Source organism: Taeniopygia guttata, chromosome 5, assembly GCF_048771995.1.
Source record: "Taeniopygia guttata chromosome 5, bTaeGut7.mat, whole genome shotgun sequence".
Classification (NCBI taxonomy): domain Eukaryota; kingdom Metazoa; phylum Chordata; class Aves; order Passeriformes; family Estrildidae; genus Taeniopygia; species Taeniopygia guttata.
The window spans coordinates 27070308-27098251 of NC_133030.1; the positions used below are offsets into that span (position 1 = coordinate 27070308).

At 45.9% G+C, this 27944-nt stretch overlaps 2 protein-coding genes across 3 annotated transcripts; both read right to left on the reverse strand.

Annotated features, from left to right (window-relative positions):
- CRY2 (cryptochrome circadian regulator 2) lies at positions 1-25564 on the reverse strand. 2 transcript variants are annotated; one of them, XM_030274299.4, is made up of 12 exons: positions 22984-23231; positions 20133-20241; positions 16511-16653; positions 8904-9088; positions 7510-7598; positions 6299-6439; positions 5494-5805; positions 4271-4422; positions 3952-4154; positions 3396-3485; positions 2760-2901; positions 1-2268 (listed from the first exon to the last, which is right to left on the reverse strand). In XM_030274299.4, exons 1-11 carry the CDS (start codon positions 23172-23174, stop codon positions 2762-2764), a joined length of 1755 nt encoding a protein of 584 aa, XP_030130159.1. In that variant the 5' UTR covers positions 23175-23231; the 3' UTR covers positions 1-2268; positions 2760-2761. The 2 variants fall into 2 exon arrangements, with proteins under 2 accessions (XP_030130159.1, XP_012429630.1); XM_012574176.5 differs by lacking the exon at positions 22984-23231 and adding an exon at positions 25533-25564 and having other exon boundaries at positions 1419-2268.
- Positions 24557-27944, reverse strand: SLC35C1 (solute carrier family 35 member C1). Its single transcript, XM_030274300.4, has 2 exons — positions 27316-27944; positions 24557-25589 (listed from the first exon to the last, which is right to left on the reverse strand). The coding sequence occupies exons 1-2, from the start codon at positions 27857-27859 to the stop codon at positions 25030-25032; spliced, it is 1104 nt and encodes a 367-aa protein (XP_030130160.1). The 5' UTR covers positions 27860-27944; the 3' UTR covers positions 24557-25029.

Here is a 27944-nt window from a genome sequence, read left to right on the forward strand (position 1 = left end):
GAGGGTTAAAGACATTTATAAAAAGTTTTATTTACAGACCATTGCCTAAGCATGAAACTCTCCAAATGACAGAAGTCACAATTTCTGTAACCTAGACAAAGTGCACATCTTTCCCCTTTCTTCTCTCTGCAGCAGAAGATGGGGGTAGGGGAGTATCTCTTTTTCTTTATACCCTTCTACCCCCAAGACAATGGGAGTAACAGCTGGGTTAGACTGAGGGGGACAAGACCTGTTGATAACTGGGTTATCCACCAGGCAGACTACGAATAGTTTATAATAAAGTAAGGTTAAGAAAAGTGACTCTTTGTTTACTTGTTCAGTCTGCCCAGTGGATTCTCAGCAGAAAAAGAACGTAAGATCAAAGCCCCAGGGAACGGGAAGGAAAGATTCTTCAGCTATTCATTAAGTTTATTCACAGACTCAATTCAACCACTTCAGGTTTCTCAGGTACATTTGACTCAGTTTCTATTCGCAACCCTGTTGCTCTGGGTTCAAACACAGGCTCCAAAACTGAATCTGATTATCCCAGTGGGAGACAACTCCTGTACTCCCCAAGCAGTTAGTTGCATAAGCTCACATATAGCCCCACACTATCTGTGTCAGGCAGGGATGAAAGGTTTTGGACAGCAAATGAAAACAGTGCCAACAGCAGCCCATTGCACGGGATGAGCTACTCAATCTGATTTCTCTTGTAAACAGCCTCAAGAGAGAATCTCCTGCAGTACCACCCTCCCTTGCACTCTCTGGTGGCAGGCAGAGGCGCTCTGCCAGCACTGTGCTGACCTGACAAGTAACAGGACCCAGCAAGGAGTGTATGGTTAAGAGCCAGGAAAGCTACACAATCACCTCGCTAGGCTACAAAGCACCAGTGTGAATGCAAATGGCAAGGAGCAGTGGGCAGGTACAGGAGTTTACTGTGTGGAAATTCAACACACAGAAGCCAATACAGAAAAGAGTGAACAGAATGGACAATAGACTCTGAACTCAAGGAAGACTCACTTCAAGGAGCTGGTGTGTAATACATCCTCTATCAGTATGAGGCACTGCACAGGCTACACACCAGACACAGGCTCCATTTGAGAGCTCTCATTCAGGGGAGGAAATGCTGTAGAGTGCTGGGCCCAGGTGTAGCTTCCTTATTACTTGGATCACATCTATACTGAGATACTGCTTTGCTCATATGATCTTATTCTCTGAAGAATTCCTCCTTCTCAGATTGACAGAATCAACTAGGTTGAAAAAGACCATTGAGATCATTTAGTCCAACCTATATGACCTAACCTCAATATGTCAACTAGACCATGGCACTGAGTGCCACAGCCAATCTTTTCTTAAACACCTCTGGGATGGTGACTCCCTGGGCAGCCTGTTCCAACGCCCAACCATTCTTTCTGTGAAAAAAATTTTCTTAATGTTCAGCCTTAACCTCCCCCAGTGCAGCTTAAGACTGTGTCTTCTTGTCCTGTCACTGGTTGCCTGGGAGTAGAGACCAACCCCCAACTTGGCTACAACCTCCTTCCAGGGAGTTGTACAGAGTTCCTCTTCCCCAGATGTCAAACAGCTCTGAAGCCAACCATTCCAGGTAATAGCACTATGACTTACCTTGCAGTGGGGCAAGGCTCTTTTGCAGGGAAAGTTTTAAGTGCCTTTCAAGTGTATCTACAGTTGACTTTCATTTTGTTTCCATCCCACATAAGCATTACCTTGATTTACCCAAAGCATTTCCTTCCTCCTCAGCCTAGCCTAATGAAAGAAATACTGAGTTTTCTCTGCTCTCTCGTAGGATGGGTACTCTATTTTTGACATTGTAGCAGCTTCCTTCTTATATCCTACTCTAATTTGAATTAATCAGCATACATCACTACCAAGTACTATTGCTGAGAAAGGATGCTCACTATTTCTGAGATGTGCAGATGCCAATTCCTACATCAATGCATCAACTCATGCGCACTGAGCCATTGTCAGAAAAGATAGATACACCTGGGAGTGAGCAAGTTGACAGAGTGTTCTTGCCCTCTTTAATGTGGGCAGATTTTGGGCATGGCTGAGAAGAGACGCATTTAGCTCTCTGGAGACCAGAAAGCCAAATATTCCCAAGCACAAGTAATGCACTGCCATTCTGTGGCAGCCATTGGAATTACAGAGTTATGAGACCCTGGGTTTTCTGTTGCAGATCCCAAGTTCCAGTCCCTCTGTGACAGCAGTTCCTACTCTTCTGGTCACCTCTTCAGCACTCTCTCTCTTCACTTGCAAGGTGCTTGTCGCAGGCTGTAGGAGAAAGTAAAAGAGAGAATTTGGCCTTGACCTCCCTTGTCATACTGAAAAGTTGGCAGAACATGTGACCAGCTCCTTGGCTCCTGGGATCTGGAGCATTGCAGCCAGATGACTGGACCTGCTTGCTCTCCCTGCTCTAGCCCATACCCTCACCAGATGAGAAAACCTGGCTGTGAGCCCACTCTCTGGAAGGAGAAGCAGCCTCACAAGAGCAAATGCACCAACAACTGTGCTCTATGACAGCTCCAGCAGCAGGGCACCGCTCACCACCAGACAACAGAGCTAACAGCATGTTACACAAAATCCAAACAACCTGCAGGCTGACCACTGCCATATTTCTGGGCTGTGGAATTACATTTAGGAGCCTTACATGTCCCTCCACAAGGAAGTCCATTTTGTTCATTAAAATGGTGGAAGTAAAGATTGAGCCTTGTTAGCTTCCAGAACCAAGTAGTTTAAGCCAGGTCACACTAGGAAGTACTCACAATCACAAACTCTTTCCAGAGATCTCTGAAGTGGGGAGACCTGTCACTTTGGCTCGTTTGTACAGTTCTTCAGGGCATGGCTCTTCTGCTCCCTCGTGTTTGCGTTTTGGAGAAGCCTGTTCTGCTTGAGACAGTCTCACTGCTGTAGAAGGAAGAAGAGTCACTGCAGTGGTTCTCCTGTATTTAGATGGCCTCACAAGCACACCCAGGCCTAACCTGCCACAGAGCTGGGAGAAAGAAGACTGCACAAGCACAGAGACATTTGGTCACAGCCTCTCTGAAAACTTTTACTAGAAACTTTGTTAAAAGCAGAATTAAGTCACCCTGAACAAACACAAAAGTATCCTCCTTTGACAGAGGACAGTTTAATTATACCTGGTAAACCCTACAGCAATCTGCACTTCTCCATTAAGTGGCTGCATATGATCCCATACAGGCAATAAAAGATTCACATTAATGAACTCTTATTCTTCAGCCATTTTAGACACGAAGGCTCACTGGGGACTTCTGAAGAAAGTGTAAAGAAATGTGAATGTTTTCCTAGCTACACAGCCTCTTATTAGAAAAGGACCCTCTCCTGCCTATAACCTTTAATGTGACATGAAAATCAAAAGCACACAAATAGATCCAACTCACCTGTACTGGTGCTGCAGCCCTGCCCTGAAGCAGAGTCTGGGACCGGGCCACTGATATCTTCCACACAAGAAGGGACGGATGCCAGTAAACCTAGAGAATGGCAAGAAGATCTTAGTTAAGAAACAAAACACACCTGGGCTAGGAAAAGCTTTTCACAGAAATACCTTAGTGATCACCAAACAGCACATCCATATTCCAAAGCAGGAATACTTCAGAGCTACACTGACCCAGTGATGACTACAGACACACACTGTGATCCAGCTGTGCATTTATTTAGAATACACTGCTTAGGTTTTCTTACAATGGACCATTGGTGGTATGTAGATGGTGCCATGCTATCAGCACCTCTCAGACCTAAACACTCCACTCTTAACTGTCTGAGAACATAATTGAGCTCTCCCTGGAAACCAATTGAGCAGATTTGGCAGGCACTGCTTCCTCTTGGAAGGACAGGCCAGAGAGACAAGTAATACATACATATTTTAAATCATGACCTTTCCTCCCAGCATTTTATCTCTTATTAAAGACACAAACTTTTGCAATTACTGGTACTTACAGAGGCCCCTATAGCGTGACAGCTGCTGGTAGATCTGCTTCATGCGCTCGATGTTCAGTCGGCTGGTCTCTGCGTGGTTCACCATGGGTTTGGGGTAGTCCACCCCAATGATGCACTTGGCTGCCTTCTGCACAGACTCTGGGGCATTCCATGGTTCGTAGATATATCGTGACGGGAAACCCTTTAGCTTGGGCAGATACCTCCTGCAACAAAAGTAAAAAGCAGTGTAACATACACAATGCACAGAAAGTGCCATGCACCTGTGAGCCACTGATTACAGATGCAGAAACACAGATCAGCTCCAGTTAACATCACTTACTTCACATAGTCACCACTGGGGTCTGTGCGACGTCCGAAGCCCACAGGACAGTAACAGTGGAAGAACTGTTGGAAGAACGCGCTGCACGAGAGCCACATCCAGCTGCCCGCGTTCACGCTGAAATCTGCATCCAGCAACAGCTCATCGAACACCTGCAGCAATTGGAGGAAAAGGCGCTGAGACCTTCCCTGGGGAGGACTTTGTGGCAGTAGGACCCAGGATGCTATTTCAAATGGCAGGCACTGAACTATGAGAACAGAGCAGCAGCACAGAACTGATCTGCTGGCTGAAGTCAGTTGGCTGGTCAATGCATCTCACTTCCTGACACTTTCACTTAGAGAAGCATGGTCGGCTCACACTGATAAAGTGCTGGCTCATCTCTCATGCAGCTACAGACTAAATCACTACCTCGTGTTGCAGCAAGCTTTGGGTATTGATCCCAGCCTGGCAGGCATAACGAGTGTAAAGCACCAACCTTGGGAAGGAGAGGATGCTGCACAGAAGAACGTGCACCAAAGCAAGAAGAAAGAACCCGTCTGGAGGTCACAGAGCACACTACCACCGAGAGGCAGAAAGGTTTCAGCAGTAATTCACTCACACCCATGCACAGATGCTGCACTTTAGGCAGCACTTGGAATTATGCTCTTTGTCAGCTTTGTGACTAGATGCCCCTGCCTCCACTTTTTGTGTAGGGCAGTATGTACACTGGGTAGGTTCAAGCTGTCTGTCCTTTCAGATGGCCCAAGAGGAGGGTCTTTTACCTCTTTCCTTGAGAGACTCTAGACTCAGATTTCACAGTCATGGAGCGCTCCCTGACCGGCACGGTGATGGATTTTATAATGAGGAAAAAGGTCAGGTTAAGAAGTGACATTAAACTTGCAAAGAAAACAGATGGACTGAGAGAATTTTTACAAAACCCGCCCCCCCCCCAAAAAAAAAAAATTAAAAGGCCCCCAAAACCCTAGTCTGTGTTTACCAGTGGGTCCCAAACACATTTAGCTATGGCTACTTGAGGCTTGTGACAAAGTCAGAGCCTTGAGGTAGAAGGCAGAAAGAAGTCAGGCCATTGGCTGGCCAAGAGCCTGCTAGCAAATCCTCTCTTCCATGCACCGTTTACACATGAAGCAAAAGCCATACCTGTGTGCCCATCCTTGCAGCAAGTGCCAGAGAGACTATGTTTTCCTTATGGCCTCCTGCAAATATCTGAAAATGCCAGGACTCACCCTGACTCCTGACTCCCAGCTGATCCAGAGGTCACCTCTGGTCAGGAAGCAGGCCACTGCATGTCTGGCCAGGTGGTGGATCCACCCTTCTTGTCTCAGTTGGGTCATGATTGCATCAATCCAAGGGAAGCCTGTTTTGCCCTCTGCCCACTTTGCCAAGGCTTCAGGGTTCCTGTCCCAGGGGATTTGTATGCAGATGGGATTCCCCTCCATGCGATCAAACTTTGGGTTGTTGGTGGCTGCTGTGTAGAAGAACTCCCGCCACAGAAGCTGTCCGTACAGAGAGAGGGGGGGTGTGCTGTTCCGCTTCACCTGTGGAGAGGGGACACAAGTGTGCACAAGCACAGAAGGATTGGCTTCATGAAGCTGAGCTACGAGGCACCCATGCACTTACACACATTTCCCAAGTCAGCTACTGACCACTGCCATAAAGGAGCTCAACGCTGGAGCTCACCCCTTATCAGAAAGCCCAGATGGTAAAGTCAGAGCACTGACAGAGGTCACACAGTACAAAGACAAGTGACTAGAATGATGTAAAACTAACTGTAAATGGCTCTACATGGCTCAGAACACAGGAGTCCAAACTAAAGAACAAGGTACCACCAGATTCAAGGCCTGCATGAGTACATACAGGAGAATTACTTTCTTACCCAAAAGGCTTCTCTTTAGTAGCAATGAGCTCAGCCCAACAATTAAACACTAGGGAGACATCTTTTGCACCAATTCTGGCACACTGTCTGGCAACCAGCATCATGCTATATATGCTCAAGCCCCACGTGCCCTCCAGGTGAACCTTTTGTCTTACCTTCTTATACAGCTCCCAGAGGCGATAGTAAAACAAGCGGCAGGACAAGCAGCCAAAACGCAGGTAGGGACTGAGTCCTGTAGGGCTGGCCAGCAATGAATTGGCATTCATCCTTGGTCTTTCGTAATTTGCAACCCATGCCTAGACAGATTCAGGAGAAATGAGCCAAAAACCCCTTGTATTTGTGGGACACTGCTAAAGGCAAGGCTCTGTGCTGGTAGTGAGGCCACTCACATCTGACAGCACAGTCTCTTCTATTTACTTCCAACCTCTGCTGGCAGAGATTGCCAGCAGGCAATCCCAACCCCATGCCCCAATCAAGAACTGCAAAACCTTTGCTCCAGGATTTAAGCCAGTCAGTTATTTTGCCCAAGAGGATTAATTTGCTTTGCATACAGGAGCTAACAACCTGGAGGGTTCCTAGGGATACAAGCTAACACAACTGTTTATGTCCAAGTATGTCTATCTCATTTCACACACCAAACAAGTAAACTGGGGAAATTCAGACCCTTTTGTGGAGCATTATGTTGATAATTTATTCCCTCTTCAGCACAAGTATCTATGCTTTGATTTCCACAACTGACATCAAGCCGCCCAGCTTGATGAATTAAAGATGTATAAAATGGTTAAAACTGAATCATGCTTTGGCAGCTGGGTCCCCTTTCATTACTTTGAAATTGTTTACTTTGTGCATTATAATCAAGAACACCAGCCCCATTGAAAAGAATTCTGATTATTTCAACAAGAGACTTAAGGAATGCCAGCCAGTGAGACACTCTATTAAGAAGCTGATGGACAAGGGGAAGGCATTCTTTTATAACCATGTACTCACACTAATACTTAAGGTAAAGATAAAAAGACATGGCGTGCAGTGTGCAGCAGGGACTGAACAACTTAACAGAAGAATTTCCAAGTTTGCACTCCTCTGAAGGAAACTGAGAAGTAGAAACACGGAAAAGAGTCCAATGTGCTTCAAACAGCAGCATAAATAATATACTGCTCTAAATTTTTGGACCTGAGGAAGCCAATGAGCTCTCTGCTTCACACAGAACCTAACACCACAGGAGTACACCATCAATCGTATACATTCCTTTCCACAGGTGAATGCTATGACCACTGCTACAAAGAGCAGGGAATGGGGTACTAGGCAACACTACATTTTTCATTTGGAGGCACAGTTTGCAGAAAACACTACTTAAAAAAGGGGTTACCTTTCTTTCCAAGTGTTTATCCAGCCGTGCCAAAGCTTCTGTCTCCCCTCCCTGCCAAACCGCAGGGGCAAGACCATCTGTAGGGAAGCCTGAGAGAAAGAACTTTGTAAGATTTGAAGCTATGCCTAACAAAGGGCATTGATACAGGATTATGCACTACCAACAGCAAGACAGTACATACTACAGCTGCCCAAAGTGGCTTACTTACTTGCTGCTCTAATCCTTGTACAGCAGGCAAATTGTGTAGGATATAGGGAGAGCCTGCTCATGACACTGCACTTCGAGGGCCTCTCCCTGCAATGCTACAGGCAGCCTTATGGTGACTTTCCCCATTGCTCACAGCCAGCATTCTCTCTGGTGTGTCAGCACTACCCACAGGGCTCTGCTCCAAAGGCCAGAGCAGCTGGCAATGAAACATGTACTTCACAGCTCTGCCTTACAAAACACCTTGCCATCAACATCAGCAGCTCGCTAGATAGCCCAGCTGCTCCTGGTGTGGCTCCTATTCTGCTGAGGCTGGTGCTGGGGAAGGCACTGGATTAGCACAAAAGGACCACTGCAAAGGGGGATGCAATAATGCAGTCTCCCTGCAGTGCTCTGGGCAGAGGTGCCTACCCTGGCAGCAAGCAGAGCAGTGTAAGGATACAGGCAGTCTCATATTTGGCCAGATAATAAAGAAACTAGATTCATGCAGGACTGCAGCCCTTAGGATACTCCTGTTGAGAAGCCCCATGCTTTCACATGACTGCTGAAACTGCACCTTAAGGTACCACGAGATACTTCCTATAAAGCTGGTATGGAGCCTCTAGTCACAGACAGTACTCTGCATTAGTCCTTTCTTCCCTTGCATTTAGATTCACTTCCCTGATGTAGGTCTTGCATTCCTCATGCCTCAGTTATTCATTCTCCTTCTTCAAATCTTACAGGATTATAAGGCACAACAGGATGAGTGAAAGAAGTTTTTGTAATAGCTTTTGTCTTGCTAAGTTCCCAAGTTGGTGCCGCTTGGCAATAACAGAAATTATCTAAACCTGGTACACAGTTAGTTTACCTCTTCAGGTCTGTTACACAACATGCCTGAGACTGCAGTAGGAGGAAAGCAGCTAGTAAGGACATGAGATCCTAGTACAGAGGTTACATGCTCAGTATAGCAGAGAACACAATGACAGATGCAGAGCACTTCAGAGCAGTGCTACAGGGGATGCTGGGCATCAACAGCAGTGCAAGGGATGCCAGTTTGTTATCACAAGGTCTGGCACTTGCTGAAAAAATTAGGCTGTGCTATGGCTAGAGGCAGCCCACATCAGGTAAGAACATGTGCCAGCCATAGGAAATAGTTCCACTAGATCCTGTTTCAGCTGGTAGTAGTTCTTGCCTTCATTCTTGACACATACCCAGCTCTTCCAGGGATGGGACCCCATAGACATCGTCATGGTTTTCCTGGATGTCCACTTTACATGTTTCCATCTGCTGACTTATTACAGTGCTCACTGGCTTCTTTGGGAGCTCCATACGGCTAATGATGGCCTGGAAGCGCTTGTAGGTGAGGGGTGGCTTGTGGCCATTCAGCTCAATTATTCTGGAGATAAAATAAACAAGGTGAAACAACACAGTCTCACTACCACAGATGACAAGGAAATGACATCTAAACTGGACCCTGCTATCTCTGCTCAGGATAGCCTTTCACTCTGAATACAGAAATCCTTACAGACCTACGTTCCACTTGGTGCATCCCTCAAACAGATATTAAAATCAACCAAACAAAAATCTAAAACACATAAGACAAAACACCATATACTTCCTCATCTCTGTAGGGAAAAAAAACCCAAAAACTCAAAACAGCTCCAGCTGAATCAAGCTGAGCATCACATCTCTCTCCTGGAGCTCCTCATCAGTGTGAAATCTCTATCTGATTACTGCCTTTCTGTCTCCCCAAGGTGGCAAATCCTAGACCTGCATCTGGTTCCCCTAACACCTTGTGATATCCTAATCTGATTCTGACTGTACTTCCTTCTTGTCTGACACAGAAGACTCAGCTTGTTAGTGACCCCTCCTCTACCTATCTTGGATGAGACAAATCCCAATTTGCATCATTCCCCTCTGTGATTAGAGAAATCACTACCCTCCTCCATGCCACAAGGCCACGAGCAGCCCTGTCTCATGGTATTAACCTGTGTCAGATCACACTGTGGAAAAACACAGTCAAAGTTCCCCATTCCTCTACTTCACCAAGCATCCACAGCCTGCTTGGGCCACAGTCTTATTTTTCCTGGGACAGAGAGCTTTGAGAAGCCCCCATGCCAAGGTAAACTTCTCCAGGCTGAAAGATGTCATTTTTAACCCCTCTTCTGTAGGAGTGGAAGGAGTTAACAACAAAGCCGACAGCGCAGGGATCGCCAGCATTACATAAAGCGCGGAGGCAGGCATCCTCACAGCTCACGCAGGAGCTGCAGCACAGCAGCCTTCCCCACCCATTTCAATCAACAGCTTATGCAAGGGGCCGGGCCTAGAGCCGAGCGCCGTGCCCGCCCCTCGCCGCGGGGCCGCACGTGTGCCGGGGCGGGGCGCCACGCCGGGCGCTGCTGCTGCCGCTGCCGCACGTGTGCTCCGCGCCCGCCCCGGCACCAGCCCTCCGCACGGCCCGGCCCTGGGAAACCGAGCTTTCCCCACGGGCAGCACGGCTGAACGGACTGAAAATGAACCCTCCTGCAGCTCCTTCCTGATCTTCTGCTTATAAGTTGTAAACACTGGGAGATAAAGGCATTAATGAACAGGGCAAGGAGGGAGGGAAGGCCATCGGGATGTGCACAGAGTGCTAAGTACTGTGCATTTTTAGTGCCAGGCTAAAACAGACATGGCCACGGTGTGGGCACAGCACTCTGACATAGACATAGCCACAGAGACAGACACATTTGCATTTGCCTTACAGCCAGCATTCTGTCCTGCATCACCACACCAGAGCACATCTCTTCTGCTTTCCTGCATGCCATTTTTTACTGTCTCCATGTTCCACCCCAGAGACGGCAAGAAATGACAGAACTCATGAATACTACTCACCACACTTTTCTCTGTGGCTGCTTTGTAAATCCCTAAACAAGACCGGCCAAAGATCCCCGAAAAATCAGTGCTTCCACTGGATGAGAAGTGAGGCATTTCCAACTACAGCACTCTAGAGAGGCTCACTTGTTTCCATAGGAATTCAGAGCTTGGAAAAGAAAATGTGACAAAGCTGCACCGTATTTGCCCTGAGGTACTTGTGATAGAGGCAGAGAAGCTTCTTCCACACTGCCTCTCTGTTCAGTCCTGCTAAAGCTGATGTGCAGTCTGAGATGCACACCACTGTACAAGATCCACAGCTAAAATTTCTGTGGACAGCTAGCTACATGGAGCAAATCACTGTGACTAGCAGATGGATGCTAGTGTCTGTACTTGAAATCCTCAAGGATGTGAGTATTAGTGAAGTTACCTAGTACTGCTCTTGAATTCCTAAAGAGTTATTGGATCTGGGACACAAATATTTTAAGGCAGGACTAGGACCAGCTGCACATTTCACAGCATTGACACTGGCATTGTGCACTAAATCTGGACCTTTCACAATACAGGAAAAGTAGTATTGAATATTGGATATTGCACAATATGGGATATTATACTACACTTCCTGTGTATTGTAGTACTGTTCAGCCTTCTGTAAAAAAAATTGTACAGGAAGCTCCCCAAGCAGGAGTCCTTTCCTTCCTCATACTGACCTTCTAATCCATATGACCTTCTAGACCATACACTTTCACAAGACTTTCAATAACGAAAAAAGGGAGGCCCTTCCCCAGGATTTAATACCCCACTTTACCCGTCTCCCCCAGCCCAATTTGCCACATGCTGCAGTTGTTCTAGTTTTCCTGAAGTGGAACAGAGTGAAACTGTATTAATTGCGCAGAAACTAATCTTAGTGAGCACACCCAAAACTGGCTGTGCTACCAAACTAGCAATATGCTGCCCAGCACTATCTGACAGTAGCACCTTGATGCCAGAAGTTATGAAGGTCTATTTGACCATCAGTCACACTTCAGCTCAGGAAAGCAGGCAACCCAAACCCGACCAAACAATTCCAGCACTGCTATGATTATAAGGTATCCTACCAGTCACCTGTGACAGCACAGTGTCTGCAGACTCAAACTCACGCCCTCACAGGTGTCAGCTTCTGAATCATCTCCACAGCAGTGCCTCTGCAGGATGGCTAATGGGCTTAGGAAAGCTGCTGGCCTCAAATATCTGACACCTCAGCTCCCTTGCAAATGAGAAGGCTGGGTTCTAGCAAGGGACTGAATGTGTTCCCTTGCTTCCTTGCAGGAGGAAGAGCTGGCTGCCAGCACTCAGCACCCAGGCTGCCCAAAGCACCCCAGCACCAATTCACACGGACTGTTTCATTAGCCTTGCCAGTTTACGCAATTGCTCTGATCCAAATCCCTGCTCCAGAGAGCTCATGGACGGCTCTGTCTACATAGAACAAAGGGCATTTCACATTCGGAGAGGAGATGGAGAGATAACCAACTGATCTGTCCATCCAACAGATGCTGAACAAAGAACAAGCAATTCACCTTCCCCAGAAACACATACTGAGATGAGAGATGAAGAAGTGACTTGATGACAGGCTGGGTATTGGCAGTGGAGGAAAACACCTAACACCAGAGCACCATGCAAGACAGGAGAGGATAGCAAGATGTGGCAGGCAGAAGTTTGAGTAAACCTTCTTAGAAATAGCCCACCTTTTTGGCATAGTGTACTGAACTGCAGAAGCACCAAGGCACGCACACTTCCCCATGCTTGATTCCTTTAAGTTAGTACGTGCTCCTATGAGAACACATTCTACTGTCATTTCAGCCTTAGGCTAGAGTATTTCAGGAAAAGGTGATCCTGATGCATGCTACAAACACACAAGATCATAGTGTTCTTTTCTGACCTAAATCACTCCCTCTGAACAACCCAACCTGCCTGGGATTACAGAACCCACAGTGCTGACCATAAGTAAACACACTACAAAGGATTTAGATCCCAAGGAGGAGAAAACAGGCAGATCCAGGGAAGAGACAAAACAACCTGTCATCTGGAAGTTGTCAGAGAGAATAGTTGTCAAGCAAAGGCTTATGAGCAGGCTAAGCTGGTACCCAAGAGATTATCTTTTCTGTCTGACTTCTACAATCTGAACATTGCTTATCTTGATTGGAAATTCCCAGATTTTCTTAGGAGTATTTACCAGCACTGATGTTCATTTTCTACACCCCTCTTCTTGTTTTGGGGAAGAGGAGGTGAAAGATGCTCTGATAATCACACAGCTATGGTGGCAGTGCCAACAAGGGGCACATTTTAATCTCCCTACTGGGTAAAACTGGTCAAATTCACAAGTTAACTGAACAGGCTCTTTGCAGATGTTTAAAATAAGCTGGTGAAAGTCGTACCAAGAATACACTGCAGGGGACAAGAGTAGTGCTGGATTAATTTACATAGGAGTGAAAGATTAGTCTAAATTGTTTGAAACTGGGCTAACACATCTTGTCAGAAACCTGATTAAAGAAAGATGAGGAGTACGATGCCACCACCAGGTATTATTCCCACCTTCTAAGTATGCAGGAAAAACATCAGGGTGAGCAGAGGGACAGCATATACCAAGGGTTTGAAGCTGGAGGGAGAGGTAGTCTGAGACTTCCAGGAGAAATACAGTATAAAAAACTGTATTTACCACCTGCTGAGAAATCTCAGAGACGCCACGAATCAAGAAATGCCAGAGTAACTGGAGACTTCAAGTACATCCACAGAGACCGGGTATCTATCACACCCCATCACCTGCCAAAACCCAGTTTTCTATATGCTATAAATGACTGCTCCATGAAACAAGAAATCAAGAACTCACAAGAAGTGTTAATTCATGATTTAGTCTTAGACAGTGCTAAGGTATAGCTGAAAATGTTAGTTATCACTTGCCTGCTCTAACTGTGACTTTAGCATGCATCAATTTAGCACCCTTCCAGGAGCAACAATATAATACAGATGTGAAACACTATTTCAGAAAAATCACAAGAGTCAAAACAATTAAAGAATAGCATCAGCTAAGACAGAGACAGAATCTTTTGGAAAAATGAAGAAAAAGACAGAAACCCACCAAACTTTGGTGTTGCTATTGCGCTGGCACAGTAGTGTGGAGGAAGGGTTTTAGAAAGGCCTTGGGAGTGGGAAACTGAGGAAAAGATACATTTACGTATTCCCCATTGTTTTGGGAAAGCTTCGCTTCAGCGTTTTTCTGTAATCCCCTTCTCCCCACCCCTGAGCAGTTCCCATTGGACCTGATCCCTGGGGTGGTTCTGATCAGCCCAGGCTAGACACTGTCTCTATTGTTTAGACCTTATCTCTTAATTTTGCTGTATAAAACTGTATCTGGGCAGTAGCCCAGGGTCTTTTGTCCCTGCAACCGTTCAGGCAATACAATCTCTCTGGACTGCACACAATCGACCTCTCTTCGTCTCTTTATCTCAAGTCCTTGCGGTGATCGAGGCGCACCGCAGCTCAGACCGTGCAAACCCAGCCGCTGCCTGGTGAGCCCAGTAAGGACAGCGGCAAACCCCGGTCCCCTGAGGGGACAGCGAGCCGGAGGGGTCCTGGGGGGCTGGGGGACAGCCACAACTAACCCCCGAAAGCCGCACTTTGGTAGGTTAAATTAAAACCCACAGCCTTCTTGCATCTCCTAATCAAAATGAAAGTTTGAGAAACCTTTTTTAAAAAAGTGTAAGTAGCAAAAAAAAACCAACCAAAACAATCCCATTTACAGACACTCCAAGATATTTATAGGTCCAAGAGGTGATCAACTCATTAAAGAAAGGAGACTGTAAAAGCACAAGAAAACCCTTGCATATATTTTTGCAGGTGTATTCACTATGGAGGTATCTAGGGAGGTTATGACTCTTGGCTTTTTAAAGAAAATGTTATCAGATGCTGTGACAGATTGGGAGACCAGGAAAAAGTGCCACAAAACAATGCTATGCTTGAAAAGCTTGCCAGGGCCACCAAATATTCACCCAGAAATAGTAAAGGACGTCATGAAATACACAAAATAATAGCTGCTTGCTGCATGTAATATAAAACTGTCCAAATACTATGGGAGGAAAAAAAGAAAATACCACTCCAGATTTGTAAAGCATTTCAGGGGCATCAGAGGGACAAATGAATAGACTGATATGAACACTAGGCAGATGGGTAGAAAACACTAATGGAAACAGTGACTGCATGGATATATGCAATATGTTGGAGGGTTAATTTGGCTTTGGTAAAAGGAAGTTGTGCCTGAAAATCTATTAGATACATTTGAGCCTGGGGCAAGGGAGATTTAGTTGATATCTCCTATGTGAATTTTACAAAACCATCTGACTAGACCCCCCACTGAAAAAAAATTTAAAGAAACCACAATAATTTGCAGTAAAGAGAAAGGTCCATGCAGACAGAAAATTCTTTGATTTACAGAATTAAAGAAGGAATCTATTTTTCCAACAGAAAGAGAAATCCTATATAGAGCTGAGCTACAGCTTTTGCTGCTCAATATTTTTTACAAAATATCTGGAAATGGACAAAAAAGAGCATGATGATAAAGTTTACTGACACAATAAACTATCTGGGATAGCTGAAGATAAAAGGCAACTTAAAAATTTCCCTATATACCACATAACCAAAAATATCAGATGAAATTGCAGTGTTGGTCATGTTGTTTCTCCATATGCAATCTTAAACTTATTTATACAGTATTTATACAGTAGCAGCCTCTCAAATAGCTATGATTATTCTGGAAGGAAGCCCTGAGACACCAGTTTAATGTTTAGCAGCACTCAAAAAAAACCAGAAATAATGCTACTGTTAGGAAAAGACAGGACACATTATAGCACTCTAAAAATCCATGCTGCTTCTACATTTCGCACTCTCGTTGTCATTTTCGCCACTGCTCTCCACTTCTAGAAATTCCTGGAAGTATAAAGAAAGGTGATAAACAAGAGATTTAGATCAGATTCCACCTGAAACTTTCCACTTTGGAAAAGACATAGGTGACATGAAGAAGAATGTGATAGCCATTGACATTGGAGGGGCGAGGATGTAATAAACATAGGTAATAAACATGGTCTTCTAACGCAAAATTAGAAAGCAGCACCTGCTCATGAGACAGGTTCAAGAATCCCCCTCACTCCAGAGACAAGCATTTCCACACAGTATGTGCTAACTGCAAAGCTCCCTCCCATAGGAAATTATGGATGTTAAAGATTTATAGGAGAAAATCCACATTCAGCATTACTGGCACCAGTCACATCAGAAAGAAAAGGGGAAAAAAAAGGAGGAAAGAAAAAAAAGCAAGCAACCTGTAAGAATAGTACTAAAACACTGTACTGACTTTTGAAGTCAAGCATACCTCAGAGTCTCAGCTGAAAGACCATCACCATCATTTAAAATCACATGTATACCGAGGCATTATACATATATATAAAAACTCAACATCAAAACAACAAACACAGGAAACACACAAAGACAAAGCATTCAGGTTTTCGAAAAAAGGAAAGTTTGTTCCAATCTACCTTGTTTTACTTCTTCCAGCTGTCCTGACACATCCACCAGTTAAAAGCCCTGCTTTCATAACCTGTTTGAGATAACAGCTCAACTATCTTTATTACAATGACACAAAAAAAAAGCAGTCCATACATTGAGGACATGCTCAAGGAGAGCAATCAATAGGACACAGCTGAGCAAATTAAATGACACTCAAGTACAGAGTTTAATAAGCTTGAGGCAACACCTTTCTGCACATTCACGTCACTGTCAGCACTTTGACGTGCTCTAATCAAAAGTGGAGTGTGCCAAGTAATCCTTATAGGCTCGCTCAGGATGACAGTGATCAGTGTAATGGAAGAGACTGAAGTCTTTGCAGACACAACAATCCCAGCCTAGCCCTGACAGCACCTTTGCCCTTTCTGTCCCCTACCTGTCCAGGTCATAGAGGGTGTGGGAGTTCTCTATCACCACCTCCACACCAGCCTCCTTGGCCAGTTTGACGATAGCTGCATCCCTCTCCTTTCCAAACGGCTCCGAGTCATATTCAAAGGTGAGACGAGTGACTCCCCACTCCTGCAAGAAACACAATACACCCAGCTGTCAAATACAAGACTATTTCTAACCAGCACAATTACAAATGAAGATTTCAGAATTCCTGAGCAGTTTAAAGTTGTGGAAGCTTTGAGAGTGTTCCTGTGAGGAACAGCAATCCGAATTTGAGATAAGCAAAGAAGCAACAATTTTATCAGCTCTAGTAAACATCAGATCTGCTATGCAAATTTGTAGACATCAGGTTTAAAACACGTCAGAGGACGTTCAGTTCTTGTCTATTACTGTTCTAAGATTTCAGCTCAGTTCCTGAGCCTATCAATAACAGGTTTTGTTGCACGTGCTGTCCTGAGGTAACCTTACCATCCTCTTCCAGCATTTGCAGAAAAAGCATTTCAGAAAACTCCTTCAACAGAAGTTCTGCTCAACCCCTCATGTTTTTATGTGGCAACATTAAGTAAAACCAATACAGTGTAAATTTTTCCTGATATCTCTTTAAAGACATCACACAATAGGAAACCAATATCCATTCCAAACAGAAAGAAACAGGAAATTGCAGGACATAGGAAAGCAACTGAGTGAACCTTTCTGTTGTGCATACTGCAATTCAGATTTTAAGTCCTGACTTTTTGGAGTTATTTTAGAATTGTAGAATTATAGAATGGTTGGAGCTGGAAGGAACCTTAAAGATCATTTAGTTCCAACCCCCCTAGCCAAGCCACGCACTTATTCTCATCTTCATACCTTTAATAGATCCCTCACAAATTACATGGCATAGGCCTTATGAAAGAGCACTCAGACTCTTCCAGGCTTTTCTAGAGCACAGATTGTTCTCAGAGTCTATGGCCTAGTTTTCCTCAGAAAATGAATCCTATGAGAAGAGGTTTAATGGTTTCCACAGTGACCCTCCCAAGATATCCATCAAGCAGAGCAGCAGCCCACAGATTTGTTTAGCAAACACAACCAGAAATCTACAGACATTTTAAAAACACCCTCACACAACTAAGAATAACATTATCCAAGTGAGACAGTCTAAATCACCCCAGTATATACAGAAGATTTTTCTACCTGCAAAACAGAAACAAAACACAAAGAATAAATGTGGTTAGTTCCCTGAAGACCATTAAAAATAATGCCAAAGATGGGGAAGGGAATTTTGAAGCAGAAAACTGTACAAGCTATCTATGTGTCTAAACTTGCAGACTCAGCCCTAAACTTAACTTTAGGAAGGACAGAGAAATTAACAAGTTATGTACCAATGAATGTACATCTTAAAGAGATCCTCCACCATTTTTTAAAGTAAGAACATGACAGCAACCATAATTCAGAGCAGAGGTCAAACAGACATTTCAGGCCCTGCCCTGCTATGTGATTTAACAGCTTCATTTTAAACTTTTCTTTCTTCTATAAGAAAGCCATGAGCAACTGGAAGGCTTGGAAAAGATGGATTTGGTCTCAAAGGAATACACATTACTACCTTGAAAGAATGGAATGGAATAAAAAACCATTAGGATCACAGTGATTTTAGGTAAGTACCCAACACTTTAAATTCAGGTATTTCCTACAGTTTTGAGAAGGCTGCTGCTCCATGTGATGCAGTAGTACACAGAAAGCAGAGCACCACGAACCAGAAAATCTGTTACCTGTATGACAGTAAATTCCTGCAGATATACAAAAGAAATGACTGATGACTTGCCTCTTAATATCAAACCTAAAGCAAAGAAAAGCTGTAGGGGAAAAAGTACCAAAGGGATTGAGAAAACAATTCCATGAACAAGCAGTGCACTTTTTTGGAAGAGGTAAAACTACAGATGTTTATTCAGAAGAAGTGAGACAAAGAACTTCTGCAAAGGTTAACACATTGCTAACAAGTACACTTGTCATGGTATCCATGCACAGCAATGCCTTTGCAGTGACTGTTAATGATAACATAGCTCAGCTACTGGCAGAGAGAGCAGAAATTACATTAGGCCTAAGTACTGTAGTAGTAAATGTGACATAATTCTCCTCTTCACAAAACCTAACAGCAAGGCACAAGCTGCTGCTAATTCTGTTTTCAATGCAGCAGCTCTGGAGAGGCCTCAATCCCTACCAAAGCTATACATTTACCATGTAATAGCACCAACTTCCCTCTACTTTTTTCAGCTCTGTTACAGCACATCTGAGATATTAATCAGCTCACCTGCCCAGACAAAGCAGACTGCAGCAAAAAGCAGTTCTGGCTGATTACACAATCAATCTCCCCAGACTTCAGGCTCTGCCATCTAATTTTTGTCCTTTAACCAAATGAGCATTTTTCTCCGATAAAGTTTTAATTATCCTGTGAATACCCTGAACTAAAGAGGGCATGAACTACTATTAGCTGGAACTTACTTGCAGATCAAAAGATAAAAATAATCCAGAGTCTGAAAAGGCTAAAAGTTTGTGTCATGTGTTAGGATGCAGAAGTCAAAGTAAGTATCAGTGCCCCTTCTCATCTGCACAGTCCAGTTCCTCCCCAGTACTAACTGCCCTTCTCCAGAACATACACATCAGAAACATTTACAGAAGGAGGGTACATATTCAAGTTCACCTCTCCTTCTCTGGCAGCTGGTCTATAGTAGGATTTAGGGGACACTACTTCTGTCAACCATATGTAAGGCACAGCTCACATGACACCCCCAACTCATATGACTATTAAGAGCTGCTTTTTTTTTCATTTAATTTTGTAACACTATCAAAGACATTGTCAAAAAGCTTCAAAAACATTGGGAAATACAATCTTAGAGGAGGATGGAGAAGAATGACACTGTACGAGAAGCCCTGATATTCAAGGAGATGCTCTTGTTAGCCCTGACATACCACTTTAGAAATGTACCCCACTAATCCATTACTGATCACCAAGGTAACTGCATATTCCACGTCCTAAACAGTACATCAGCAGGAAGCTTGGCCCAAGTATATCCTGCTGCTGAGATGACTAAACTGCAGTCATGAACAGAAAAGGAAGGTCAGCTAACATAAAAGCTCCTGAATTTTGAAATTTTAACACAAAATCCCACTTGCAATTCACATACAGATCAGTGTACTTTCTTCTGTTGTCTGTAAAGGTCTATAGACACAGCGGTCTTCCTAAGTAAAAACTGCAATAAGCAAATAGCGACTAGGAAAGAAACTCCCAACAAAGGGTCTGTGTGACACAGTGCAGCCCTGTGAGAGGTGACTTGTAGGAACAAAATTCAAGGCCACCATCCAAAAAGAGAAGCTTGAGCACCCTGATAGTAGTTTACACCCTACAACTACATTTCTTTGCAAGTCTGAGTTCAGGTGCAGATCTGGCTCCCAAGGTGGTCCTTATATATAGCAGTTAGTTGTAGTTAAGGAGGAAAGTTTGTTATAACTAGTAAGAACTAGTAATAGTTAAAGAGATGCTGAGGGAATCACCAATCATTAGGGAGTGAAAGCAAGTTTAGCACCAGGTCACTAATTTTTCTTCATTATGCTCCAAAAAATTATTCTCTTACTTTAAAGAGTCTTGGGAAGACATCTGTTGGCTGCCCTCGCACAACAAACAAGCGAGAGTTCAGTTTCCTTAAACTGTTGTCCAGATCTTCCAGGGACTGGAGAAGAAATCTGCAGAGAAGGAACAACAGCAGTTAGTGTCAGTCAGATGGGTTACAGCTAAAAGACAAATGAGAATTTGCATGGAACTCCAGAAAAGCTGTACCACCAAATCAAATTGGAAGATTGGAGGAACCAGAAAACAAGAATTCATATTTATCTCTGGTCTAACAACTTTTATGAGACTGCAGCACCAGACAGCTCCCATTCACTCATATGCAACTTGTGCTTGTCCAGATCCAAGAGGCTTCCAGGATGTTCTTCTTACTGCAACCCACTTCCCACCTTCTCCCACAGAGGTGGGAGAACACCCTTGTCAATTTTTCTCTCCGCATTACATGGAGAAAGCATAAACCATGTAATTCCCTACTGTACATTTTTTCACAGGTTTTGGGGCAAAATGGAATTTTGCATGTGAAGCAGAAAAATTCTGATGCATTACTCCAAGGAAAGCAATGACATACTGCAAGAACTGTGCAGGTTTTACAGTTTTAGCTATAAATACACCATGTCACATCAGAGAAATGTACTCTCTTAGCTCATCAGTAGCACAAGACTGAGCACCAATATCTCTGGAGGCAAGAATTATCTGTACTTTGAATAATTGCAAAGAGAACTGCAATTCACCTTGCACCATGAAGGCACAGAGATGAGAGCATGCCAAGACATTCACCTATTCCCTCTCACCCCAAAACTCTAAGAAGCCATGTAAGTGCTTTCTGCATTTATTGGTATGTCTTACTAATCCCGCACTAAGCTGTAAAACACCAAATGTATAATATTTGCTTTCCCAGTCACACATCACCCCATCTACATAGTAACTTCATTTTGTTTTATTTAACTCTGCAAAAGACACCAGCTCTAAAACTTCAGTGTCCCCTCAGCAGCTGGCACTGCTGGCAAACACACAACCCTTTGTAAGTGAGCCTGCCAACCCTTACCTTTCCCTCCATCCTCCATGCCCACTCTGCAGTGTGATCTGCCAGAACTGCCTCAGCTCCCTAAAGACCACCCACAGCTAAGGAAAGCCAAGCTACTGCAACTGCACTGCAAAGTTGCAACTTCCCTCTCCATAGCTGCAGCACCCATAATGTGAACTGTGAGCTTCCAGATAGAACAACTCACTCTGCATTTCTGGAGGGAGAAAAAGGCGCAGGGTTCACAGAAAGAAGGGCACTCTGTCACAAGGAAGAACACCCAGAACCAGGTCCAGGTAACCTAAACAAACCACTCCCTGAGCCCCAGCCCACTTTCCATTTATTAAGTATGAGCATCAACTACCCGAGGTGTTCTAAAAATTTTAAATGGCTCACACACACTGTGCAGCTGAATAACAAGAGATTTTCAACATGATAAATTTGTGAGAACTAGGTAAAACATAAGAATTTGCCTTTGAAGAACAGAACTCTGAATACAAATATTTGGATTTAAAAAATTAGCAAAACAAAGCCAAGGCTCACAATGGGAATAAATGGAACTCTGGCCAACATAAGTAACTTGCTAGTATGTTTTTTGCCTAACAGCCAGTAGTGCTCATTTCTGACATCTGCAGTAGTTCCACACCTCCAAGAAAACATTGTTTTTAAAAATTTTGTTTGCTCATATATTCTAGGATTACAACATAAAGAAGACTCCTAACTGTTTCCCTCCCTCTGCAACGTTGGTAGAAACAAACAAGGATTAAACAGATCAGGAATTAATCTGTTGTGGCACCACTTTGGTTCTTCCAAATTGGGATAGCCATCAACAACAGCAGCACGTGAAAGGCATTTCTGTCTGCTGCTACCTGCAGAAAGTCTGGCCTATGGAAAGATCAATTCAGATTCTTATACAGAATTCACAATTTTCTGCACTTTGAATGACTACACTGAGGCAACTTCTGCACATTTACAGTTTTTAAGTCGTCCTCTGCTGTGGGATTCTAGAAACACATAGATATGACCCATACAACCCCATTCCTTGAAATGAAGCCAAGGAGCACAGCAGAAGCAATCAATTACAACTACTGTTACCCTAGTGCAACAGCCACGTGACATTTCCAGGCGCCCTCAAAGCATCTTTACCCAGGTGGTTGTCTGTCGACTTCCTCCGAGGGGGTAGTGGGAGATCTGCTTCACTTGTATGCAGGGGAGTCTTGTCCGGGGGAATCCCTATCTGGATTGGGGTTCCAAATGTTTAGGCTGCTGAGACCTGACACAACAGCATTATGTAATGTTGGCTACAGGTACGTGAGATCTTGATCTTTGCAGAAACATGACTCATGCTATACATTTTTCCATTTGCAGAGATGAGGAAAAGCCCATTCAGCTTCATCTCTAGTTTCTTAGCAGCATCCGATGTGCGTTTCCCTAAAAACGTGAGCGCTGCGTGCGCACGTGCCTACGCGCGCCCGGCAGCCCAAGGGCACAGGGGAGGCGTGGTGCAGCCACGGAACTGAGCATTCTGTCTCTAAATTCAGGGGAAAGGGTTTCCCAAAGCTAAGTATCCCTCGCTTGCTGCTCTCATACATTCGCCCCACTGATAAAGCCTAATGACATTACATAAAGGTGAAGGCATCCTCCCACACAGCCAGGCAGCACCGCGGAGAAAACCGCGGCGAGGCCAAGCGGACAAGGCACAGCCGCCCTCCCGCGGGAGGGCGGGGGGGAGCAGTAAGTGGGCCCGACACGGAAGCGTGTGCGGCCCGAGCGACACGGCCCACAGCGCTCCGGTGCCGCGGGAGCCCCCGCGGCCCGCAGGCCCGCTGCCACTCACCGCCAGCGGTTGATGCCCACGGCGGAGGAGGCGGCGAACCAGGGGTCCAGGATATAGATGCAGCGGAGCGACGTGGCGTCCCGCAGCGCTTCCTGCAGCGCGGGGTTGTCGTGGAGCCGCAGCCCGCGGCGGAACCAGTGCACGGAGCGGCACAGGGCCGGCGCCGGGCCCAGCGCGGCCGCCGCCGCCATCGCCGCCACCCGAGCCGCGGGGCCCGCCCCGCCCCGCCGCGTGACTGCCGCGCGTGGGGACAGCCAATCGGCGCACGGGGGCGCTCTGCTGCCCCCCAGCGGCCGAGGCCGCCGCTGCCGCCTGCGGGGCGGCGTCGCGGAAACCGCCCCGGAAATGTCGCTGCCACCCCCAGACAGCGAGCCCCGAATTCAGGCAGCAGGGCTCGTCTTACAGCGCAACGTCGAAAATCCCCAGTCCAAAAAAAAAAAAAAAAAAAAAAACAACAACAAAAAACACCCAAACCCAAACAAATAAACAACCAAACAACCCCCCCCCCCCCCAAAAAAAACCAAACAAAAAAACCCCCCAAAGAAACGTTCAAAGACCCTAAATGGCATCGAAAAGGTACCTGTGACCACCAACCCTGGATCAGGAGCCCCTTCCACCCCCCGAAATTAAGCAGGAACATATTCTGGGCAGAAATGGAGTGTTCTTCGGTAGGTGTGGTCAGACATCACTCACGGGACATGGTACATCACGTAGGATCCATGGAACAGGGTATGAAGCAATGGCATGGACTGCCCAGGATCACTACCAGAGTAACTTTATATTTAAAAGGGCCAGGGATTTAGAAAGCTGGTGCAGCATCACAGCTGACCACAGGATGTTTCTTGCTGCTGACCCCAGGAATTAGAAATCGCAGCACAGACGTACTGGTTCTATTGCAGAGAACCAGACTGGAGGGGTGGGGTGGGTTGGGCAGGGATTTCTGTAGATCTGTTCAGCAGCAGGTCCCGAGCAAAGGGATTGATACAGTTGAGCAAAACTCATTGCATTGAACGAGTTGCATTGCTGAGATGGCCATGGGGGTATTTAACAGGAACAAATCAAAAGGCAAACTGCAAGCACTGAATACACTCGTAGAGGAGCTACAAGGTAAACATGGAATAAGCCCCCTGAAACAAGGGAATGGGAAACAACGTCATTTTCAATACAAACCTATCCCCTACAAAGAGGGTAAGAAGTGTTGCAAACCCTGGGTGAACTGGGATCCTACAGCAGCAAGTGTTTCAGCGTAACTTTTCCACTCCTGCCTGTCACCGAGTGACACAGAGGCCAAGCTCACTCCATGAGAAAAGCCCCTGGAAGGAGCATCCTCTCCCTCACTGGATACAGTGCAGAGAGAATGAGAAGTTTAATTCCTGACTCTTAGCATACTTCCTCAAATTGAGAAAATGGGTGTAAAGCAACACAGGGAAAAAACCTCAGAAGGATGTGATACTGACTCTGGAAAGGCATTTTTGAGGCACTGCTGTTGCTTAGACTTGTACATAGCCAGAAGGGAGAGAATTTCCATCCTCTGCACTGAATGGGGCAACAGAAGAACAGCTGTTGCAAAACCTTATACAGCAGAACAGTTTACTGAAGTCTAACCCAAACAGTCTGGCTACTTGCCTCTTCCTTTCCTGAAGGTTCAGGATTTTATAACTCCAGATTGCACTCATTCAGTTAATTTTAGATCCCTAACTACACAAAGCTCCCATTCCAGTCTTTGTCTGGTATGAGCCCAACTTCCCCCCCCCCCCCCCCCCATGCAAATTTCCCAGATTAGGCAAATAACAACATCCATTTTAAAAAACAATCACAAAAAAGAACCCCAACCCAGCTGATCTCTACAACACATGCTCTCCCCAAGTCTGACATGGGGTGAGATAAAACATGATCCAGTCAGGTCTTTGGCTCTGGTTCCTGACACAATTCTCCATATACTTTGTAGGTACATTTTTTCCTGCTCCTTGCTCTTCTTCTCCCCAGGAGGAAAGGAGCACCAAAGGTTATCCCCCCCAGACTCAAAAATAGAGGTGCAGGAGCCACCTACACACCAGTGTCATTTCTTTCACTGCTTTTGACATTGGGATCCTCTTGCACCTTTCTCATTTCCAGCCCTTTCACCCACGTGTAGGCAAAGGAGCCCCCGAGAACCATCAAGTTACTCGTCCACCACAAGAAGCTCTTTGTCTCCTCAAAGTAGATAACAGCCAGCACTGTTTGTGCACAGGCCTTGGCTGTCCCAGACACGTTGTGGGTGAGTGGGCTAGTGAACTTAATCTGAAGTCCAGTCACGTACCCAATGGCAAAGCCAAACACTCCCCCCAAGGTCATCATGCCCCAAAAACTGGGGCTCCCCAGCTTGTCAAAGTGGTAGAGGGTGCGGAACTCGCCCAGCAGCACCATGAGGGGGAAGAACAGGACGCAAGCGTTGATGTTGTTGTAGAAGGTCAGGCGCCAGATGCTACCATCCACCACAGGCAGCACTTTCTTGGTGTAGATGGCATTGAGAGAGACACAAAGGCTTGCTAAGATCCCAAAGAATATACCTGTCCATGACAGAGTACCCTCTGCTCCTTCCTGGTCAACACCCAGCCAGAAGCCACCTGCAACCAAACAAACCAGGCATCATCTGAACAACTGCTCAAAACATACAGTCAAAAATTCATCATTTACTTTATAGTGAACAACAACAGTGACACACTTAAGGGCTCCCCCTTCTATTATGTGAACCCACAAAATGCCATGATTGGGAAGACCTATTTTGCAAGTGCAGGAAATTTACTGTGCAGGTAATTCAACCTCAGAGGACTAATTCCCACACTGAGCAGGCAGCAGTTCAGAAAGTACTATTCCAGCTAGTCTCTGCATATAGGTAATTTTCAGGACACCATTTTGTTTTTAATTGAAAAGGCTGGAATTGACATATGGGTAGAAAAAATATTCTTCAAAGTTTGAATAAACCCAACTTTATAGACTTTTCTCTGCTGTTAACAGGAAGGAAAATGAAAGTCAGATAAGAAGATGGAAAGATAGTAAAAACATGGATGTAATATTAAGCATGATTAAAAAAAAAAATCAAAAGGCAGAAACTGTGTGCAGTATCTTCATGTTAAACTTTTATAGGCAAAGCACTGTCTAACCACCTCCAAAACAGGAGCTACGGGTTTTGCACCTCCAGGGCAGAGAGGGAGACCTCTCCCCACCCAGCTCATAAGCAAAACACAAAAGGGAGACGAGCTACTGAAGGAGAACTGCACCACATTTTCATTAGCTGCCTCTTGTCGGAGGCTGTCTGGGAAGTTGCCTTCAAAGCATCTAATGGCTTGAAACTAAGCCCAGATACAAATGGGTTCCATACACCGACAGCAGGGGCTTTGTGTCAGGCCACAGAGGCTGCTCAGCTGTGCTGCTATAGGCACTCAGGTGATGCTCTCACAGTGAAAGGAGATGGAGCCAGCCAGACAGTATGAACCTTAGAGAAACCCTGTCAGGCTGCCAGGCACCACACTCCTGGGCAGTGCCTGAACAAAAGAATAGCTGAAGGCAATTGCTTGCATCACTTGTAGAAAATACAGTAGCTCTGTTCCTGTTCACCTCTTCCATGGAGATGAGATTCTCTTATTTTCATCTGATTCCATCCAGCCATCTAACATTTAGTTAATGCATGCACACCTGTAACCAGACTGAAATCAACAGTTCACCATTCTTGGCATCTAAACAGCCCTTCAGTGGAAGATAGCTTTTGGGATTATTTTGCCTTTGGAATGGACAGCTTATAAACATTCCTGTTAAGATACTCAGTGCCTCGCCCTACATCCTAACCAAGCAACCAGATCTTCTGGTGGTGTTTAACGCTTGGCTTGATCAGCTAACCCTTTATCACATGCATTCAGCCTATTGTAAAAACCAATTGGCTGGCTCTATTGTATGGTCCCAGTGGTGCTGACATAAATGTTATTGTTACTGAAGTTAATAATCAACAAGAACTTGGGAACAGGGAGAAAGCCACCTGCTATTTTATGGCCTGTACAGGGGGAAGAAACAAAAAGTTAAGTTACACTTCATTAGAGGGTAGGGAAGTTTTAGTGCTCGAAGGCAAAAGGGAGCTGTGTCAAATGAGAGCAACTTCTTCTCTTAGTGAGTCACCTACATCCTCCAGACATACAAATTTGGTTGCCATAGCCAGAGCAAGGCAAGAGCCCTGAGCTACCCCACCTCACCAGGGAGCTGCCATGCAGGTGGGGATGACTTCCCAAGGGAAAGGCACCCCACCACCGCCTCTCCGGGGCTGGCTGTCGGATGGGAGCAGCCCTTCCTGCTCCCCCTCACCTATGATGACTCCGCAGGCCAGAAGGGCATAGAGGGAGGTGGTCTGCTTGAGGAGGAGGTAGGAGAGCAGCACGTTGAATACGGTGGTGAGGGAGCGCCCCACGTTGTAGAAGGCCACGCCGACGTGCTTGAGGCAGAGGTTGTTGGAGGTGACCATGCCGATGAAGACGGCGGAGAGGGGCAGGACGCTGCGGGACACCTTGGGGTCCAGGCGGAGGGCGGGCAGGCCGGCGCAGGGGGGCCCGCAGGCCGCCCCCAGGCTGAGGCCCAGGCAGAGCGCGGCCGTGAGGGCGCACTGGAAGAAGGTGACGAAGAGAGGGGCGTCGAGGCGCAGCGAGGGGCTGTCCAGCAGGTACTTGTTGAGGAAGACCATGGCGATGGAGGTGAACCAGTAGAGGCAGACCACCACGGCGATGCGCAGCGCCCGCAGCAGGAAGGGCGCCCGCCGGCCCCCGCCGCCCTCCGCCGGCAGCAGCGGGTCAGCGCCGCCGCCGCCCAGCGCCATCCGCAGGATCCCCGTCCGCGTCAGCTGCGCCCTGCTCATGGCGGGCCGGGCCGCCAGCCACGGCCGCCGGCCCCGCCGCCTCCTCCCGCCGCCCGCGCCGCCGGCCCCGCGCGTCCCGGCCCCG